At 42.4% G+C, this 21,780-nt stretch overlaps 1 protein-coding gene across 5 annotated transcripts in view; it reads left to right on the top strand.

Annotated features, from left to right (window-relative positions):
• Positions 1-21,780, top strand: part of LOC135497577 (cAMP-regulated phosphoprotein 21-like) — a 35,464-nt gene that overhangs the window by 1,840 nt on the left and 11,844 nt on the right. For 4 of the 5 annotated variants that reach the window (XR_010448939.1, XM_064787332.1, XM_064787334.1 and 1 more), the window contains exons 2-12: positions 2,467-2,558; positions 2,873-3,006; positions 7,331-7,503; positions 14,849-15,028; positions 15,448-15,587; positions 18,368-18,517; positions 18,805-19,040; positions 19,270-19,410; positions 19,844-19,949; positions 20,719-20,826; positions 21,703-21,746. Coding sequence is in view for 4 of the 5 variants with exons in the window: in XM_064787332.1 (XP_064643402.1) it covers positions 14,875-15,028; positions 15,448-15,587; positions 18,368-18,517; positions 18,805-19,040; positions 19,270-19,410; positions 19,844-19,949; positions 20,719-20,826; positions 21,703-21,746 (1,079 nt within the window). In the remaining variant the exon portion in view is untranslated. Of the gene's footprint in view, positions 1-2,466; positions 2,559-2,872; positions 3,007-5,823; positions 6,019-7,330; positions 7,504-14,848; positions 15,029-15,447; positions 15,588-18,367; positions 18,518-18,804; positions 19,041-19,269; positions 19,411-19,843; positions 19,950-20,718; positions 20,827-21,702; positions 21,747-21,780 lie in introns of those variants that run through there. The other variant, XM_064787331.1, reaches the window with a different exon arrangement.

The raw sequence follows: 21,780 nt of genomic DNA, 5'->3' as shown, positions 1-21,780 counted from the left end.
TGTTTCACCCTTTGAAGTGAATTTGGGTTCATCCCTTAATATTCAGTCATATTCTTCAATATCGATTGAATGATAAACTAGATAATGAGGAACCGGCGCGATTTATCCGCCGCGTGGCGCTGCAATCGATCATACCAAAACTCTCCATTTCCAATGCATTATCATGTTATTTCTGAGCCCGAAAACGATCGCTTATTTTCGACCGATTTCGGCGACGTTTGCATCTTCCTGTTTTAAATCAGTTTCTTAAGATAATTTTGCGGAAAATATGCGCGATGCCAGTTATTGGGCACGTTTTCTGTTGTTGAAATCCTGTGCAAAAATGTACGCAATGGTTTCCCGTGATTGACCTCATGTGACGTCAACAGACCAGAAAATGACGTCATGGCGTCAGAAGGTACGATCGATTGTGGCGCCGCCACTGGCATTTATCTTAACGCCGGTTCTTCATTGCGTTGAGTGTGTAGCTAACGTTCCATTCGTGTTTGCCAGCATCACAAATAGGGCACCATTTGACTTTTGAATGAAGACACTTTATCATGTACGTTGGCAAGTTACTTTTCATCAGTTGTCTCATTCTCTGGATGCAAGTTCGTCCTTCATTCAGAAATATTCTTCAATATTGATTGATAGACTACCAGTACATGTAATGGAATTCAGTCGAGGACAGTCATAAGTCATACAAGCATGAAGCGTGGAACTTTTGGAGTTCCGCCAAACCAATTTTGTTCATCACGCAAAGAAAAACTGAGAACTTGCCCAGTTCTGCTTCCAAGCGATTGAAGGAGAGCCCCTCCAATGCCAGTCTATGTATTATGGATGTACGTCTCTCGCACTCGCCAGATGAGCGCTATGGTGTTGCCATGGCAACAAGAAAAGTTCCTGTTTCACCTCTGTGTATGCTTCGCCAGGTGTAACCAGATACATGCAGTTGGTGGAAATTCACAAATTTATTTTTGGTTCTCAGTCGGATGTTTTCGTGAGTCTGGTTGCCTTGGGAACATAAAAGTTGACTTTAATCTGTCTTTTCCTTTCCATGATTGAACATACTTTGATCTTACCACATGTGTGGAGAAGGCAAAAACGAGACCTAGAAAGACATTTCTGTTTCAGAATAATTATCATTAATACAGCATTTCGTATGAACCCCGTGCTTTATACTACCCCCCTCCGCTTCTCATTCTCAGGGTTTAGCACTCATCAACTAAAAGTCTCAAGTTCTTGGTGAATGGTTTGTACTCAGTTTCTTACAAGAGAAAAAAATAATGAGATTGGTAACCATGGTAAAGATCAAAGCACATTTCCTCTGAATTCTGTCTCAACTGTTGAATCCCTGAGTAACAAAGGTAATATGGGTTCTACCGTCATGAAGTCATCGATCAATGCTTCTGATACTTGATAATTGTCTACTTAATATCTACACATGTATTATGTAAACAAGGCTTCGATTTCATAGTATTCAGAAACTTGTTTTACTACATGCATCTGAGAGTGTTCCTCAGTTTCATTGTTGTGTTTCATCTTTATCATATTACAGACCTGTAATTATCATGTGGATGAATCAGAAACTTAGAAAAAACCGAGAATTGATCAAGTGAACTTTTCAACTCTTGATTTATGGCTCTACAGTACAGTACAGATCACCTTTTGGCCAAAAGTAATGTACGGCCATACAGGCCTCTGGTATAGTACTGGCCCCTGGCTGATCCAAAACTGTTGGCCTCGGGTGCTGGTATACTGGTACTTAGACTCCCTGTTGCAAAATAAACTGCTGGAACCTCATTTCGTTGACCGTGACCCATGAAGCACAACCTCCATAGTTGTAGGCCAAACCATCAATAAATCAGCACTAAGCAGAAAGAATCTGCTGGTTACCTTTGAGGCAGCAGTACGGGCCATTCCAGACACCTACCTGTATTTAGTCATGTCATTGACCTAAATTGTAGGATTCTCCTTAGACTAGATTCAAGATAACCAGTGTTTTGACAGAACCATGATGCTCAAGGCTATTGATTAAATTGTGAAAAAGTCCTTCAGTGGGACTTTGGGAGGTGTCCTGTCTTATCCTCTCTCAGGCGTCAGCTAATGGAGGTTCTGCTTTACAAGCCACCATGTGATAAAAACGGAGCAAGTTGAATCTTCAAGGCATGATTTATGTCTACCTGTGGATTTCAGTTTTTTCTCCCAACTCAGGCAACTGATTTTCCCACGAAAGATACCAATGGTCTTCACATCTGTCAAGTTAAACCATCCTCTCTCGAATTAAACTATCCTGCTGATTTTAGGGGCAAGGCACTACATTTGATAAACTTTGCTGGTTTATTTTTTTGTTCATAATGCAGACTTGATTGAACTGTACCAGATACCTTTAGGTTTAGAACTAGACATACCCCACCATGTCAGACAGTGTGGGTGAGATAGTATTTTTTGTACTGAGGTGACAAGTTATAATTTATGTCATTTCAGATTAGTTTTTTGCCCTGCCCAGCTTGATAGATGTGGTAAAAGCATTGCCTCCCTCAACGCAGACGTCCCTATAGGATGGTTCAGAACAAAAGGTAAGCCTGCCCCTTGGCCTTTGCTGTGAGGTGGAGAAACGAGATGTGCCCTGGTACTTGGATAAGCAAGTCATCTTGGGAATACACACTAATCAAATTTTAAATTCAAGACTATCGTTAGGATGAAACCAACACCAATAATCGGAAAGACAAGACTCAGTCATATGAAAGCTTTTCAATAATTCAAATAAGGCAGGCTAACTAACATGTTGCCATGTATGAATTGGTGTCTCTCACAACTTGCAACTTTGAGGAACACGAAAGTTGATGGAGTAAGTCGGAACCCCAAACTGACTTCGCTCTCTCTCTTTCAGAAAGATGCATAATAATTGAGGCAGATTCTTGTGTACTGCAGCAGACAATCGCCTTATCTGGTCATGGACATTATCGTATCATTTTCTGCCAAGTTTTGGATTGAGTCGACACTATAAAAAGAACAAACCATAAGGTAAGTTGTCAGTATTTTGATTCAGACTTGTACTCCTGGAGCTGACGGGCTGATGTTCTAAAAATAGCCCAAAATATTGTAAAATGCAAAACCAATTTGAATAGGCTTTTTGAACAGAAAACCGATGCATCATTGTTGAAAATGCATGCAGAGGCGGTTTGAATTAACTCGGTTATTGTTCGGTGTGCGATTTGTTGCTAATAATAAGTTTATTTACAATCACTTGTTGGGTAAATACCTTACTTTACCAGTTAATGACACTGGGTTGTTTGCAATCAGAAGTTGAACAAACTAACTTTGTTTTGGTTAAAATCTTACTTCAAAATGCAAAAAGTCAGGTATAGTGGGGAACACTATCCCTTCCTTGGTGGTCTATTTAAAACATGGGGCGTTCTACTTCTACTAGAAAACAATAGCAGAGGCTAGCTTTCCCCCATTTTACTCTAGATCTCACTCTCTCTGGTTATCAGTCAAGAGATGGTTGTTGGGATGACTAGTGTATCGTGTTTAGTGCAATGTAATAGTGCAGTCTTTAACGGCAAGGAAGTTGGAAGATCAGTGTTGCCTATAGCAATAAACGAAAAAGTTTTGCTTTTATTCATTGCTACAAATGATGATCCTAATCCTCCATATCATTTTGTGGCTCATGGTATGGTATCCCCATTATGTTTGATTTTTGGGTCGATCAGTTAAGCAGGACTAGTTTTGTAGCAGATTGGTTGTTCCCACTGGTCTTACGATATGCTTACTAGACTAAGCTTTAGAATACATACTAAAGCAAAATGATAGTTTGCAGATAACTTTGGACCAAAGATTTAGGAAGACTATGTTTTATTTCACCAGATGGGACTGTCTGACTCCTTCCTACCAATCCATTCGGCCTCAAAACCAACTGGTCATCCGATTTCACTAGATGCTATGTTGTAGCATCACCGAGCCTATATACATCTAGTGGTCTGGCTTCCCCAGCTTCAATGGCAACGCCCCCTCCAACCTAGTTTGCCACCTGACCCATCTTAACTGTTGGGCCACCAAGCCAACTAACTGCAGCCAGAATACATCGACTGGCAACCAACTTGATTGATCCGACAAACCCATCATCTCTGAGTTTATTGATTATACTCCATGCTAAGCTAAGAACTGAATATATGGCGGCGTGTGCTAGTGCATGGCACATCGATACTAATATAGGTTGGAAGAAACTGGTTTCGTCATCCCTCAGTTTGCTGCCGTCTTTATAAGCGTCAGTAGATTGTAAAGGGCGCGGTTGGAGTCTGGCACCAACAGCTGGTCTTGGGAGGGGAGTCACTCCCAATGAGATGTGTGACAGGGAGGGAGGTTGGCAAAGCATGGCATGGCAGGGTAATAGACCCCCCTCACTTGCAAATTGCTTTATAAAAAGCAGTGCAGTCCGTTTAGTGTCTGTCCTGTTCGGTGGTGCACTCCCAGTTTGAGTCAGAAAAATCATTTAGCATAAAAAGCCTCTAAAAACCTAGCGACAAAAAGAAATTGAAAATTCTATCAGATGGAGATGTGTTTTGTGTTAAAGTACGAAATGATGAGTAACACGCTTTAGGTCGAAGCGGTGTTTCAGGAAATGTGAAAGGGCCATGTTTATCTGTTTTATTAAATCTACCAGCCTCTGATCACTGCCCACTCAGGAGTGTGGGCTTTTCTCAGACTGTTGCGATTAAAAAAACAACTGTTTATCTGACTCATTGTCATGTCAATTTTAACCCTTTGCAGGAGGGAACCCAATCGTTCTTGAAATGAATGCTTTGAATTCAAAGACGAGAGGTGAAACGATGACGGTGTAAACAATCGTGTCCTGCGAGGTCCATGCCATTGTTGGGACTTGCAAAGTCATTTGCTGACTCTATTGGACTGATTGCGGCAAAACGTCCTGCAAAACAAGTCTGCTTCCTCATTGGCCCAAAAGCGAGGTCACCGAGATCGAAACAATCATAGCCCTTTCATCTGATCACTAACCATCCCTCATTGGAGTCCAAATCAATGCACTCTTGACTAGTCTGAGGGCACTGGATACTGGAGAAGACGCAAGTCATCAATATCAATACGCAAATAGACATCTTGTACACTCAATTACCTAATCATTATAAATATTTTAACGAGATCTCCTTAACGAAGCTCTGCCTATTTCGCACACTGTATCGATATTCTCCCATTCGTCAGTCGGTAATTGCTTCCCATTGAATTAAAATGAACCAAATTGAGTGGTTGTGGTATCAACGGCATTCGGCCAGGCATGAAATGTCTATCAATTTGTTATCAGTTCATATTGGAGAATGATTTGCGGAAGAGAGATAAGATCAAGCGGTTTCTACCAGTGTGGGTTAGCGGTGAGGAGGGCAGGCATCATTATATTCTTTTCCCTAGTCCGTGTAATAAGGCGAGTGAGCAGGCGAGTGAGCCTCATATTCAGTGGCAGACCGAAGAGCTCCCTTTGTTTGCAGTTTGGCTAACTCACGACACAGCAGGTGTCTGCTGTACTCTGAAGGCAATCCTTGAACAGCCCTCACTCTGTACTCCCTGCATCGCTTTGCGTTCTGACGCTGAAAAAACCTGGTATTTATTTATCCAGCTTTTCTACAGAAAGGCTTTTGACATGTTTGACAGAGAGACATTCGTGCATAATGAAGGTAAAGCCAAGAAGAGTGCGTTACACTGCCACTGGCGGCATTAGTGAGCAGTTCCGACCTTACCTTCTTGGTACTTGGTACGTAATTGGGAAATACCACGCTTGGTACCTGGTGAGGCAACAAGAAGTATGAACACACTGAATGTTATCACAACAGGTTTAAGCTTAACAATGTTTTATTTACCATGTGTGCCCCATTAAAGTTACCAAGGATATGTTTTCTAAGGTATTCGCCAGCCATGTTCAAATGATATTGAAGAGACGGGAGGAAAAAATGAAAGTGGTTAGGATTGTGGGCTAGACTTCTTTTGGGATGTACTTGAGGTTGTGGATGAGGAGGAGATATTCTACAGGTAATACCTCCAGTCTCCCTTCTTTTAGACCATAGAGTAATGTTCTTATCGTCTGCTGTCTGTTCCTTGGTCTTGCCACAGGAAATAGGAGAATAACATGCTCGTCATTTGCGCATGTTCTCACAGAAGCTTCTTGCTCCTGCTCCCAGTTTTTCCCCTTGTTCATCATCAGACCCCGGGTCCTCCCCAGAAAGCGCCTCCTCTGCGATCCTGCACTCCTGGTCATTCGGGGATCTTCCATGAACCCAAAGAACTGTCCAAAGTGTTCTTGCCCCAGCTGCATGCCCTGTACTTCTTCTTGGAGGGCCATGGTGACTACCCCCTTGCCCTGAAAAACTGAAATAACCCAGATTCTTACCAACTTGCACAAACGTTGACTCCGTGCGATTGCACTCAACTCCCCTTTGACAGTTTAAACGCTGTTGTCGCTACAAACAGTTTATTCTTGGAAATAGGTATTGTCGGTGACGTCTTAAACTGGCTAGCGTAGGCTACTGGCTGAGTTTATGTCACCATGGTTATAGTCAACTTTGTTGGGCTAATGCTTTCTCTTAAATGGGAGTGGGAAGCTTGTCGGCAGTGATGGCTGTCAGGGTCTTCATGAGATGACAGGCGTGGGAGTGCACTGCATGGGCAATTGTGTCCTAAGTCAAGAAGGGATGGATGGTATTTGTCCTGTTGTCCAGTTGTGATAAAGACCCCATCCCAATATCCTGATAACAGGCACATCTGGTTCAGTATTTTGAGAAACCAGAAACAACTTCCTAAACTCTGTGGCCTTATCTGGTTCAATACTCCAACATGTAGCTGCGATCCATCTTATATCGACATCCTATACCGCGATATGTTGTCTCAATCTCACTAGATATTCATGCTTCTGCTGTGTATACCAATATATACTTGGAACTCAGGCTACCGTAGCATATGAATAGACGATAGCGTATGCTAAGGATGGTAGCCCAGCAATGGCATGTACCGTTAGCATCTTTTACTAGTGATACAGCGGCAGTACCAGTCTTCGTTTTCCCGTTAACGACAGACTCCTCTATACGATTGTGTCACGGCCGCTGTAAGTCCTGTCTCGTGTTTATAATCATCCAAGTCATTGACGTCAGAGCTCCGACATTCAATATCTATCGTCATCTTGGATGCGGTGCTGTGATTGGTTGCTAGGAAGGTCGTGTGGGGTCGACAGTACAATCTCATAACTGTTGGAACTATTGATTGCTACTGGATGTGAATAACTTGTGAACCGAGCACACATACAAGTCTTCTACTTCGGGCTAATCACTATTTACTTTGCTTCATTCAGGCGAACAACGTCGATTTAACACGCGTTAGCAAAAAGATTGAACAGAGACGGGGACGGGGACGATATCTCGATACGTGTGCCCCCTGTGACGTAACGTACAGTCTCTCTGACTGAGCTGGGCCAAGATAGGAAAATGGATCTACTCAGTCTGGTGTAAATTGTAAAGAATTAAGGTAGGTTCTTTTATGTTTTTATATTTTGATGACGTGAAGTGAGATGGCACTGATTGCTTTCATGTTTGTTCAATATTTCTTGGTTGACCTAGAAATTGTTGTCCTCATGAGTTCACATCCTTATCCTATATTGGTTAAGTCAAGTTCTGTCCCTTTGTTGATGATGATGTGATGATGATGATGATGCCATTGGATGTGATAATGAAACAAAAAAACCTACTGTGTACCACACTGACCCAGATATTTTTGACCTTATGAGGTGATGCCCACTCTGATCAAAACATACCTGCTCTGACCCAGAAGTGGCATGCACTGAAATAAAACCTTGTGATTTTTCATCTATTTTTTTTGTCCCGAATTCCTTCTCAGTCTGGCCTTGGCCACTTGTTTGGGCAATGATTTGAGTGTAGCGGCAAGACTCGCATTATGAAGAGGTAGGGCCAGAGCATGATGATTGGCCAGTGCCAGTGTTCCTCTGGTGTCTTCAAATCAGTCAGCGATCAGCATCAGAGTTTTGTGATTTTTCATCAGGTCTTTCGCTTTCCGAAATGGGATTGCACAATCTTGTCTTACTCCAGGCGACAACATGTCTCAAACATTGCGTGAATTCTATCGGAAAATAAAATGTGTCAGATCAATTTCAGTTGTATACACTCCCTTGATATTGGGTAAAAAGTGTGCTAGCACGACTAACATCATTACGGAGCTGTCTTTGAACTGATGCCTCGCGACCTGGGGGCATGAATGGAACTACAACATGGTGCCCTGTGATCTTCATCGAATATGAGTTGATAGACAGATCGCATCTCTGATGAAAGAACCCGATAGAAACGATACGTGCATCTGTATTGCAGATTTTTTGCGTACTTTTAAAACTTTGGTGGCTTCAAGTTAATGAAATCAGTCACCTTCCTTGTCCTTGGTATAGGTTGCATTTAGCTTGGTAGATCCACACTTTGCCCGGCTGTCAATGTTTTGTGTTGTTGATACTGATGCATTCAAAGTTGACCTTGGAGTCTTGCCCAGCTGGCAGACACACATCCATTTCCGGTGATGTCAATCACTACTCATAAACGTTGTAGATATGTCGATACACAAGTCATTGACTTTGGGTTTGTCATATCACAATTGATCTTCTAACTGTCCAAGCCCCCTGCAGCTGGCATTGCTTTCCTAAGCTGAATCGTATCCATGACAACGTGACTTTTTCAAATGACAATCACTATTGGCAACTTGCCAGTGAGTTGATTAAATCTGAGCCTAGCCACATGTGGCTGATGGGGAATCTTTACTTCTTGATTCGTTATATTTTGAAATTGGTTTCAAAAAGTTGGAATCATTGAAAATACAGAAGAACCTTAATAGAGAGGTGTCCTTAATATAGAGGTCAAGTTGAATGGAAAAGACCCATTTGAACTCACATGATCTTTATCAGGGTCAGTGGATGATTACCCTTCGGTCAAACCTTACTTGGTAATTAGGGTCGTCCTGAATTTTATACTGATGTCAACTTGAAGTGATAGATGTCATTGGCCTGGCTATTTGTGTCTGTGAGCCCTTCTAGCTAATCCCCTCTTCCATTCAGTGGATCTAAATCATTCACCCGGTCACACGATCTCACCGCTGTTGACTCAATGACGTCAACAGCTCACCAGCGTTGGCCAGCCACCACACGCACGCACTGATTTAGAATATGAATTTTTCATGAAGGTCTGTGCTAAATTCAGCTTGACCTGGTGATGATGGGCTATGAGTGTAGAAAGACATGCAAGGTATCCATCACCAATGTGAACTGCTTGACAAGCCAAGGATACATTACAGGGCTTCAGTTAAAATTAGTTATATATCAAAATATCATGTATGTTGTACATGTATTTGCAGTGCCTTTGTCAGTAAGGGTATCCCTGACTCAACACCCGACATCAGCTCTTGCACCCGATACCCGGTTGAACACCTTGTGAAGACCTCTCTTTTAAAGACACTCATGGGACTGACAAATGCTGTCCTTGATAGAGAGGTGTCCTGATTACAGTGGTAGATTTGAATAGAAGGGGCAGGTTTGAGATTGAAATCAATGTCCTTTATAGAGAGGTGTCTGCTAAGAGAGGTGCCACTCTACTTTATAAGCACCTGCTATTTGCCAATTGAACACAGCTCCGTTGATCTCACCTCCCCCGCCCACCTTCCGAAGCCAAAGGACAGGTGATCGTGTTCTTAAAAATCGTTCATCTCCCCTCATAGGCGGAAGTCGAACCGGATGTAAACATTGAAGATCTTTGGCTAAAAATACCCAGAGCGACAATGAAAAGCCTTTGCTTTGCTCTTGCCTTCCTATTGGCTTGAAGGAAACACGTCACTCCGGCTGGAAATAGAATTATTTTTCACTTCACTTTGGCGTAGCTTGCGAGACGTAAACAACGAGATTCAGACTGGTAAGAAGTTTGTACGGAGGCCCGTTGCCATGGTTTATTAGCAAGCATCGTCAGGTTGCTAACAGTAACAGTTCTCTAGAGTCGTCGAGAGTGACTTGTGCAACGTATGAACTGTCTTTTTTTCAGTTTTCAGATGAATTGCATCATGACAGTTTTGATTGTCGCTTCATATCTTCAGTGTTTATACTCTAAAACCCCAGTCCAAGTGAGAATAGAAAATTTACAAGCTTCAAGTGTTGCAAGTTCTGCAACCGACGTCCTCTACCTTACAATGGCTGCAGTGTCTGCGATCACAGAAAACAGAAATTCTCCAGAAATTTCTACAAGATGACGATAATCATGCAGTGACGTGTCCTTTCTTTCTGAGTCTTAGAGTTTACCAGTTTCTTTGGGAAAAGAATGAAATCATAGTAATTCTGGTTGTCATGACAACCACTCATTCGAATGCTGTTGGACGCAAATAAAAACAGATCCCATTCTGAAACATTGTTGACGTTAATGCAGAATCTTGACTTCTTCAAAGAGTGAAATTCACTCTTTGTGGGTCAGGCTACTCCTAAACCATAACGTACATCCAGCTGAGGCTACCGGGCGAACAGTTAATAAGATCCTGTTTAGAGAGGTCAAAGTCTGGACGCATACTCCAAGAACTGAGTTGAAATAGAGGCAATGGGTGGTGTGCCCAGGTTGGTAGACATTCCAGAGCCCTGCGGATCTCTGCGTTGTGATTAGTATGATATATCCGCGATTACAAGCTGGCAGGTTTGATAAACACCTGCTCAGCCATTCTGAAGTTTCGAGAGGTATTTGCTTCTGAGTGGAGAAATTTGATTTGTGCCTTCACTGAAAGACCACAGCAGAGAGCTGATGATGGGGTCTTGCGCCTGAGGTGTCAGACTCAGATTCCAAACATCTCAGTTCCTGTACCTAACACCACATAAACATTGATAATTCACATTTTTATTCACCCATTGCTATTGAGTCGCCATAATCTTCATATAAACGTGACCCGATCAGTCCACCTCAAAGAAGTGCACGCGTCATTGATCACAATAGCAGATTTTTAATAATCACGCTTCGATGCACAAACGGGAAGTGATTAATGGGCCACACCCATTGATTCGATCAAGCCACCTTATTATTGAATTAGTTCCTTGACACTGCCTTGCAGTGGTGGCTGCGTGTCGTCGTTAAAAAGGTGCCAGTTTTGTGATCAGAATGTACTACATTGAATCCTAGAGGAACACATTGCTTGTAACATGGATAGGTCAGTTCACTATTATTGTTACGTCCTTTGAATGTAAAACGAATATAGGCTGACCAGTCACCCCTTTTGAGCATGACCATTTAAACCTTAAGAAAGCTCTTCAGGATGGTCCAAGCCATTTCGACACCCCTATTTTTGGTTAAAGGATGTGTATTTATGAGTCCCCTTGGTGTCCTTGACCTTCACAGATAGTCGTTGCTACGATTCTTGGAAAACGCTGATATTGCTCCAGCCTTGATTCGTGACGATCGATAGCAACCACACGCCACATCGTCTGCTGAGAATCAATGAACCAAACGTTCATCAAAGTGTGCACGGTTGAATCATTGAAATGCTCAAAATATCAATATTATGATACTGACCTAGTGGGAGGTAGAATTGAAGTTGTTTTCAAATGATAGCGATGTTTGATTTGGATATAGTGAGCTTTTGGTCCTGTTGGGGGATTCAGTATTGTTTCACTTTCATATGTTATTGGGCCTTGATGTTGCACGTTGTCCTCATTAGGTCATCAAAGCTCAACCTAATACCACCATTTGAGCGGGGAAAGAAAAAGCCTTGGCAAATATGTTATGACAGAGTGTGTACATTACACGCCATTACAATCAAAATGTGTGTCATAATCCATCATTGAAATTCCTCGGAAGTATTAATATTATGATGTTGGAGATACTGAATTTGTGCTTGAGTGATATTGCTGTTGGGATGGCATGATGTGATGTCTATATTGCCGGCTTAGTTGTAGCAGCTATATTGATCTCGGGTCTGGTTCGAGAGCAAGCTGTGTCAGAGATTTGTTTCCCGGGGCTGTGCGACAGGTGGTTCTGGCGTGATTGTGGTTGAATCATATCAATCACTTCCAGAAAAACCACATCCCGACAGAATGCCCAGAACTTGCAGCCCTGAGGGAGGAATTCGGGCCATCCAGGGTTTCGATCTCAGACCTGGTTTACAGTCACAGACTAGGATGAATCATACCAGACTACAGAAGTCGTCACCAGAACAGGACTGACAATCCGAGTGGGGTGTATGTTGACTGGTGAAGCTTTCGATGGTATTGAAATGGTTACTCTTGTAACAAGATGTAGAAAACAGGCTTGGGCAGCTGACAAACACCAACATCGAAGTTGTAAACAGGGTCCGGGTAAACAAGTCCTCGAAATCATGGCGTAAATCATAAGACGTCAGTGTATCTGATATGCAATATATCCGATGATACATACGCTGAACCAGATTTTTAGAAAATGAATATCTTAGATATTATTCTGCCTTGATAATATCAACAGACTCAGTTTACCTGGTGGTAGGCATAGCCATGGTCTAGGCATGTTTGAGTTGGTGCTCAGCTGCCTTGCTGGCATTATTAGCAATGATCTTGGCATATGCTTTAGCTTGTTGGTCTAGCCGTTGAATAGCATGCAATGTTTCAGTCTTGAGAATAATATTGTACACTATAAAGCATCACCAAAGTATTGTTGGTCCAAGTCCGACATGGAAACAACAGTTTGGTAATATTGACGCCCTCCTACGACTACGTAGATATGATGGGAGGAAATAACAGTTTGGCCATTGGTTCAATGTAGGAAGTGTACTTTTACAAACAGTAAATCCAATCAGGAGATTTTTCTAGGTAGATCACAGATGATGCTTTTCTGAAGATGGTCGTTGTCTTTTCCCTGAATGCAGTCAATAGATGAAGAAAAGAGATGATTTCTCAGTAGGCCATCAAAGGATGGAACGGCCTGAATGTCACTGCAATGAGGCGTGGGAGGGGATTGCAGTGGTTGGTGCCTTGAATATGAAAAGCCCCATGGGTCTTGATGATATTTTCTAGACAATATCAATTTGGTATGTTGCAGTGCGATGTTCATTTAGTTTGTTGTGTGGGAGGGTCTTCTGCCTAACCAGTGAATGGTGGTACCTCTGGGAGCATTCAGAGGGGGTTGCAGTGTCAGAGTCTTCTCTGTCAAGAAGGGAGGAAAAACTGGTGGGTGGGAACAAAACTCCTGCTTGATTATTTTGGAAAATGACGTATGCTACAGTTGGATCTTTCAGCTGGTTTTGCCTACACTAGTGACAAGAAGAGGCAAGGAAGTTGTTTTTATGCCTTGCCAAGTACATGAACAAGCCATTTTAATTTAAAACTGCATGGCCCTTTGTTAGAGTTGGGAATGGCTGAAGTGTCGTTGTGGTTGTGGATCAAGGGAGACCAAGCATTCTTTAATTGCAAATGCAAAGCTTTGGGAAGGAGTTAAAAGGTTAAGGTCGTGATTGACTTGGATGCTACACTACATGAGAACCTCATTAGTGGAGGTCTGTGCGTTGTGGGGGAGTTGTAGGGGAGGGATCAGCAACACTGTCTCTGACTCTAATTGGTATGGACATCCAGTCACCGGGTGTAGTGTGGGGGTGGGGTCACGGCACTTACTGAAGCATCAGCGTGGATACACAGTTCACCCATTGTGGCCCATTGCTTGGACCTGCGATGATTATCAGACCAAGTAATAGACACTGTAATACTTATAGAAATGTATCTTAACTCGCAAGAAAGGCAGAACGAGGTTAACTTTGATTTTGATAGTAAAGTGATGAACTCTTTGTTTTCCAAACAGTCGAAAACTGCTCTGCCTTTTCACTCCTGTCACATCAACAAGGTACACATTGTCTTCCTTGACCTTTTATCATATATCGATGTTGAACTCCAACCTTTTCAAACGCCAATATTAGTTCAGTGATGGCAGAGGCCTGTTCTGTAGCAGCGCCCACTAAAACACTCTGACCTTAGCGCAGATCTGTCATAACCAATTCGATGAATTCCCAAAGGATCTTGACTGTGTATGATTTCTGAGAATCCTTTCGAGTGGAAATGCTTCATTTGTTAAAAACGGATAGAATATTATGGTTTGTGAAGTTGTCATCAGATATCACTGGGGGGGAGCGGGGACAACAGAAACAATAGTCAGGGTTAATGGACTACGTCCCTGCATGGTTTGAAGTCACTGGGCCGTAAATCTATAAAGTTCATTGGTGCTCAACCATAGATGCTTGCCTCAAATGCTCACAGATCAGACCTTAGATGGAACAATAAGCTGTCCAGCGATAAAGATATATTTTCAACAGCAGTCACACTTTATAGGCATACATGATTCCTCTCATGTCCTCATCAGCCAGAAAGAACCTGTTTTACTGTTTATGCCAGCAATATATCGCCAATGAAAGTTTTTCTGCACCCACCAGATATTATTATTATTCCACTCTCAAATTCATTTCTCGAAAAAACGTTGACCCCGCAATATGTCGCCTGTCAAAAAGTTGTGTCGTTTTCGTGGAAAGCGTGGGATTAGGACGGAGGTACTAATGTAGCTGTTCTGTGCCGCCTGTGACAATCAATAGTGATGTGTTGGTGAGTCACTTGGCTAACTCGTGTCTTCATCATCTTGGAGACAGGTAGCAGAGTTGGTATCTATCTGCATCCCTCTTGTAACACTACTCACTGGTGTGCTGTTGGTATTTATAAAGGAGTCTAACTAACATCATCATCATCATCATCATCATCATCATCTTTGTCAGTGTTATCTTCTGTATCCCTTTGGATTCTCCAATGAAGCACCATTTCTTATCAACATTTCAATATTTATCTTTACAGGAATACAACTAGTCTTGCCCTCTGCGATGGCCGAGACGGAAAAAGAGGGGAAATGTGAACCGACGCTCGAGCATCGGCCAAGTCGCTCGAGACTTCTCTCCAAGCAGAGCGAGGTTGAAGAGTTGGAGGAGGAGGACAACAGTCCGAGTTCCGAAACCTCTGACGCTACAGTCGTCGCCGGTGAGTCCTCGACTGGTTTTTGATATCGTCCATGGAGCAGAACGCTTCGGTCTTGCAGTGTTCAGTACAGAATCTGTGCCACCATTACAAACAAAAGGGTGTATGTAAATATAAACTGTGAAACCACCCGTTCCCCAAGTCATCCGTATTGACCTTTCAATGCGTGCATGAAGTCTTTGAAGGTGCTTTGATTTGTTAAGTGTTAATGAATTATCGGTGAATTATCTGTAGTTTCTCCGATTTCCACGCCCACCGTCTAAAATGTCAATGCCTATGCCTGTGGCAACATCCAGTGTCGACAGTAGCTTTGGTTCATTGCTTCGCAGGATTGTTGGGTTAGCAGACTGGAGCGCCGGCCACCACTTCACTTATCTTGCCCCGAGAGTAACTTATAATATGACTTTCCCTTCTTTCTTCAGCGGGCGGTGAGACCCCTGTGATACGTACGCCCGGTGGATCACCAGAACAATCACCAACAGAAAAGAAAAGTAGTGATAGCGACTCGGGTCCGGATCGATTCAATGGCGACAGTGAAATTAGCAATGGAAAATCATCACAGGTGAGATTTATTTGGACTTGAGTAGGTTTTATAGGGTAGTGTTGGGGTCCTCTAATTAGGACCATCTTTCACATCAGTTGCCTTTGTTGGCTTGGCACTCTAAAAGTTATACTCCTAGTAGCTGGAGAGAAGCAGGGGTAGGGGTCCAGCTCAAGGACATAGGACCGCCCAGGGACTGTCCAATTGATTTGAGGACACAAGCACTAGCAGTAGCACACTGTGTAGTGTTCAGAATGAGTGAAAAAATCGGAAAAAATCTGCGCTCCCACATAATTTTCCAAAGGTGAAAATGATGACAAACTTTTTTTTGTTTATGGGGCCTGACTATCACAGAAACAACAAAAGCCTTGAAAATAAAGGGTGAATTATTGCAATGGCCTCACGCCAGGCCTAGAACCCCGGTATCATTACCTTGCTGACGTCAGATCATATAGCACTGGCTTCATCCCAAGGTGGTCGGAATTGCTGCACATCGAGAACAAGAAACTGTACACAAGTGAACAGGTGACTGTTCTGCCAAGCGTCCTTGGAACAGACGCTTCATCGCAACGCTTCCATCTCATGCAAAAGTTGCAACTACCACCTTGTTAGTTCACACGAGTACCAGTCGTCAGAAGTGTTGGTGGGTCGGCTAAACTTGTGATGGAACAGGCGGTTCTGTTTTGATGAATGGTACACCGGCCTATGACGTCAATTTCCCATATACAGGTGATAACAGTGGCATGTTTACTCGCGAATTTCCCTGACAGTTATTTCAGCGACTAGTTGTTTCCATTTTTGCTGAAACTGGGCCTAGGTTCGTGTTGCTATTTTCAGAGAAATCCAGGCCTTTCTTGCCAAAGATGAGGCTTGTTGGGCTATTCTTAGAAGACAAACAAGTTGTCTTTGATAGTGTCAATTTTGTTGTTTTGGAGAAGGTCTTGCTATTTTTACCTTGGAGGCTTTGGCCTACTTTGGAAGGGGCAAAACATTGTTCAGTTCAGCGGAAATCAGCAACGATGTGGTCTGCTAAAAAATGACAAATTTGGTGAAATGAATGTAGCATTTTATTGAGGAGCTTCGTAAGAGTATATTCTTACCAGAATAACGTCGACGTAGAGCTTAGCAGCAGAGTTTGTTTACCTCTGGACTACACTGGAATGGAGATACTTGAAGCCCTTCTGAAGAATCACATGCTCAAAAACAGCAGCTGAAGTTGGACACGTACTGGTGCCAATCTGGGCTGTGGTATCTGTTTCAAGTGATATTGCCGTAAATTCCTTCATTTCAACAGCACTATAGTCATCAGTGTCATGACACAACTTTAAGTAAAGGTCAGGGTCATTTCAGTTGTGTAATCAATTTAAGCTACACGTTCAAAACATTACAAGAATCGGAAGTATAGGAAAGCAGAGCTGAGTGGAAATGTAAAGGTCATTTCTGGAATGAGCACGTGACAATTTCATCATAGTTTGACCCATGATTCATTCACCCTTGGAATATCTATCTATATCGGTATTCATTTCTAAATGGGGAAATAGATTACTCATTTCCATCGTGAAAACATGGCTCGATTGTTGCTGAATCAGAAGTGTTATGCTGCTAACGAATGTTATTGTTAGGGTTAAAACTTGCAAGAGGCAGTCTAAGGTATCTCGTTCTACTCAAAGCACACCTAACTTTTGCCCCCCCCTTCCCATCAAACATTGGGTAGAGAGTTAATCACCTTCTCAAACCCTAACTGCAGCTCAAGCAACAAAGTTTGATCATGTTGGGTCATATGGACAAGCATTAGCATCACAATACAGATGATTTCAAACATGGTAACACTGGCCTCTGGGCTGAGCTCACACTTGGCCCGAGGGGATCAGCCTTGCATCCATATCATCCTAACATAACTGCTATTTGCTGTGCACTGATGTGGCAGCTTCTGTGTACATATCTGTCTCGATATGAAGGCTGTAATTAGCTGTATCCATATTGTCCATGAGGCCATCTATATGGATTTTCTGTTTCTCTTGTGTGTCAGATCATTTGTTTGATACCAGTCACATACTCATTCATTGTCTGTGACCTTGGGCAAGGCAGTTTACTTTGTTTGAAGTTTTCTCTAATTGGCGCTAACCTTAGCAACACGCAACATACAATTCGCCCAGCAAATGCAGCCAAAAAGTCATGTGTCACTTTTATGTGTGGGCACTTTTAGAAACTGGGTCTAATTTTTCACTTGGCCTATAATCATGTGTATCAATTCATATCATATGTCCCCAAGCTTAAATCTTTACCCTTGGCAAGGTTTCTGATTACATTGTCGTTTGCATCGTGAGAGGATAATTCATTTGTTGCTGCACCTCATGTACTTTAACATTAGCAGGTGGGAGTTCCACTCTTCATTGCCTTTGTACGAAGCCCTTGGAAGGTTTGGTGGTGGAAATGGTAAAATATGTCCAATATTTGTCCAAAATGAATGGGTGTTTGGAGGTCGGGGATTCAGAGGGATGCTGTAGCCTGTGTGCATGCAAGCCATTGGCAGAGGTTGATACAGCTACTGATGCGGTAACTCTTTCAGGAAGCTCCCTTGTTATGGTTTGTAGTTGTGTAGGAATCTCTTCATGAGAGGCCTGTATCTTTCTAAAGGTGTGCTTCTCTCCACCCCGAGTCTAACTGGCTACCAAACTTGCCTTGGAAGTTAACCTGCCATGGACCGGTACCCATCAAGGGGATAATACTCCTTATCATCCGCTCTGGTGAGCAATTTCTCTGGCGATGACTTTACTTGACTCGTTCTTCTCTACTTTCAGCCTCCCAATAACAAAGTCAAGGTGTTGGTACGAAGTCATGCCCTGCGGGACGATATGTCACCACCACCGGACGACCATGCGGCGATGGTTAACGTAGCAGTTAACCTCTCACCCTCACCAAATACTCTTGCACCGTGCTCTGTGCAGCTAGTAAGTAGATTACGCCCATTCCTCTCCCCCTCATTACAACGATACACCACTGTTTGACGATTCAGTTCAAAGTTTAACATGTTGAATGGAGACTATAGGCACGGGCCAGTGAGGTCTGATCAAGTTACACAAGTTGTCAGTAGGGGTAAACCTTTTCTCGCAGAACATCGCACAATTCCTGCTGGGTTTACTGACCTCACTTCGCTGACTACAAAGCAAGGAGCCCAGAAGCTACTCTCTTTCAAATGATCCCGATTTATTCTAAAACTTCGTCTATTTCATTTCAGCCCAAATCCTCATCACGCGGCCGATTAGAAAAGGATAATTCTCAAAGTTCCGACATATCTCAAGTTTCGGGCACTTCACCATGTCTTTCCCGTGATTCGAGCGTTGAACTCTACACGGACTCAACGGGTACAGATCTGGAGGAATTTATTAAAATGACTCTCAATAAAAATCCAAAGGATCGGGTGATGCTTTTACGATTAGAACAGGAGTTGACGAATTTCATAAAAGACCCAAAGTAAGTATTGTCTATGTGTAAACTTTTTGTGTGCTCTTCAAATGGAACGGATTTGTTGGCAAGATGGTCTTCTCCAGTCATTCCCTGATGAATGCCAAGTTACATCAGAGTTTCTCTCCCCCCCCCCCCCCGAGTCCTGTCTCCCAAGTTGTTCACACTGCAATACACACTGCGGTACTATTCCCATTCATTGATGATGTTCTCTATAAATCGCATCCTTCCCTTTCAGACGAGATTTACATAAGTTTCAAAGCATGACATCATATCATCGAATGATCGTCCATCGCGTGGCAGCGTTCTTTGGTCTCGAACACAACGTGGACCAGACAGGCAAAGCCGTGGTTGTCAATAAAGCCACATCAACTAGAATGTAAGTTTCCTCTAGAAAAGATATTGACTCTAAAAGTGACTTTCTTACTTACTGGATATCGGTTTTCATCTTTTGTGGGAGTGTCCCTCAATACCATGTTGCTAGTACTGTGACATAATCATTGTCCTGGCTTTCAGTGGTAATGAGTACCTTCTGCTGGACTCTTCCTCTGGTCGAAGATTGAGTCACTGGCGGATATAAAACCCAATTGGTGCCTAACTGTAGTGGCATCCCTATACAGGAGTAGTACTCCCTGGAGAAGAGCTAATGATGAAGAAGAAGAGGTGGTGGTCTTCAGCCTATCAAAAGTGATTTCATTGAAAAAGATATCGTGAAATATCATGTTGACAGTCTCCCTTTAATTGTGCTGATTTTCTAGTTCAAGCAATCATACTCGTTGCATGTGATATCACAATACTTGCTTAACTTTCAGTCCAGATTTCAAGTTCCGGGAACATATACGAGATGAGGGCTCCCAAGACGAGCCCAAGAAGTTAATCTTGAAGAGAGAAGGTGCTAGTTTCGACGAGGGCAAAGAGGTATGCAACAATACACCCTATCGATTGTGTTGAAGGGTCAACCATGTTGTCGGACAGGACAATGGGCGATATGAATAAAGACTAGCAAATGCTTTTACTTCAATTCTGTACTGAAAGGCCTAGTGTAAATGTACATAAAGTTTTAGATAAAAGCATTTGCTAGTCTTTATTCATATCACCCATTCATGCCTGACTTAACTGAATCAAATGCTGTCATGGTCATTTGGGCTTGCTTTCCTTTGTCTGTCCTTCCAGCATGGCAGATGTGACGTCACTTGAAACCACTCTTTATGCAGTGCTGTAATAAACAGACATTTACTTCTTCTTCCTTCTTATCTCTAGCTTCAGCCTCTCTTTGATATTTTGAATGTGTTCATTGAAAAGTGCCTGTAGTGTCTTTATTTTTCTTTGCTGAGCCTGGTATATTTTTGGATATAAAAATCTCAGGGATTTCCGATTTTAGGCCGATATGAGACTTTTTCCTCATTCTCAATGCTAAATTTGACAGCTGGAATGGAAAGACCTCTGTCCCTACCCTCTGTGAAACTTTTGAATTTTAGACCAAAAATAAGCACTCAAGAGGCATTTTTGTGCAAAGGACAGGATTTTTGCAAGAAAAAATTTTCTGGCTTTTTGCTTTAGCTCAACGGCATACGTGAAATCTTTATCAAGTCTCTGTTTTAAACATCACAATGTAACGCCTGTCAAACACTGGTGGTTTTTCCAAGGCAAGCCCCCCGATCTAACGCTGGTTATTTTTTCTTTGCAGGGTCGTAGCCCTGATCGCCAATCGTCGTTTGACGGTAAAAAACAGAAATCTTTTGAGGAGAGAGAGGAAGAGTATGAGAAAGCAAGGGCTCGGATTTTTTGTCAAGACGTAAGAATTACATTGTGGTGATTAAAAAAATTCGGCCTCATCTTGGCCATGTTGGAATGGGAAAATGCTCAGTTTTAGGGAATTCGTACACAATTTGTAGAAAACCATAAAAACTGAGTTGAGATTACGCTGGGCCTTTGTACGTACACTTGGGTTATAGAGAATTTCTGTTGCATTTGTGGTATTTTCTTTGTGCATTGATTATTTTAATTAGCTGCTTGGTATGTTCAGCCAAATAATAGGCAGAGTCTACATGTACTTGGCTGCCATTTCTCCATCTCACAACATTTTCTGTGAGCGCTTTCTTTATGTTTGTGTGCGCAGGACTAAAACTTTTGGAAAAATTTGACTTATTTTATTGTCGCCATCTTCAGCTTTTCTTACCTGTGCAGATCTGATCAGTAGCAGGTTTGGGGCTGGTTACTCCTTGTTGGGAAATTCTTTTTTATCATAACAATGGTGTTGCAGCCTTTAGACGTGTCATGTAAGATAATTATATTGAACGAGAAGGGTTGCGATTAGACACCTGACTGACATTCATCTGCTGTTATCTTGAACATTTTCTTGGCGAGGGCATAGAAAGTAATCTTTTCAAAGAAACTATCATCCTCGTATGAGTAGTCTTAACAACAGTAAATATATGTCGCTCAATCATCTAACCTGGTTGATACTGCAGTTATTCTGTTGTGGTTGTGAAACCATGTGGGGGGCATGTCTCACAATATCCTTACCGTAGCATCATCAAAACTGTGACCTGGCAAATGTAGTGACTTGGGATCAAAGACTGATTGAATAATTAGCATGGTGTGATTGTGCATGAAAATGATAAATGACACATGTCAGTCACTTGAGAATTCGACCTTTTCTCTGTTTCAGTCAACCTCCTCAGCAGGTGAAGGTGAAGTTGTCGTTTCACTAGGGTAGGTGATTGCTCTGTTTTTTATCTTTCTAGAT

Source organism: Lineus longissimus, chromosome 13, assembly GCF_910592395.1.
Source record: "Lineus longissimus chromosome 13, tnLinLong1.2, whole genome shotgun sequence".
Lineage (NCBI taxonomy): Eukaryota > Metazoa > Nemertea > Pilidiophora > Heteronemertea > Lineidae > Lineus > Lineus longissimus.
The sequence above is the reverse complement of the archived record's forward strand: the minus strand, read 5'-3'. Positions and strand labels throughout refer to the sequence as shown.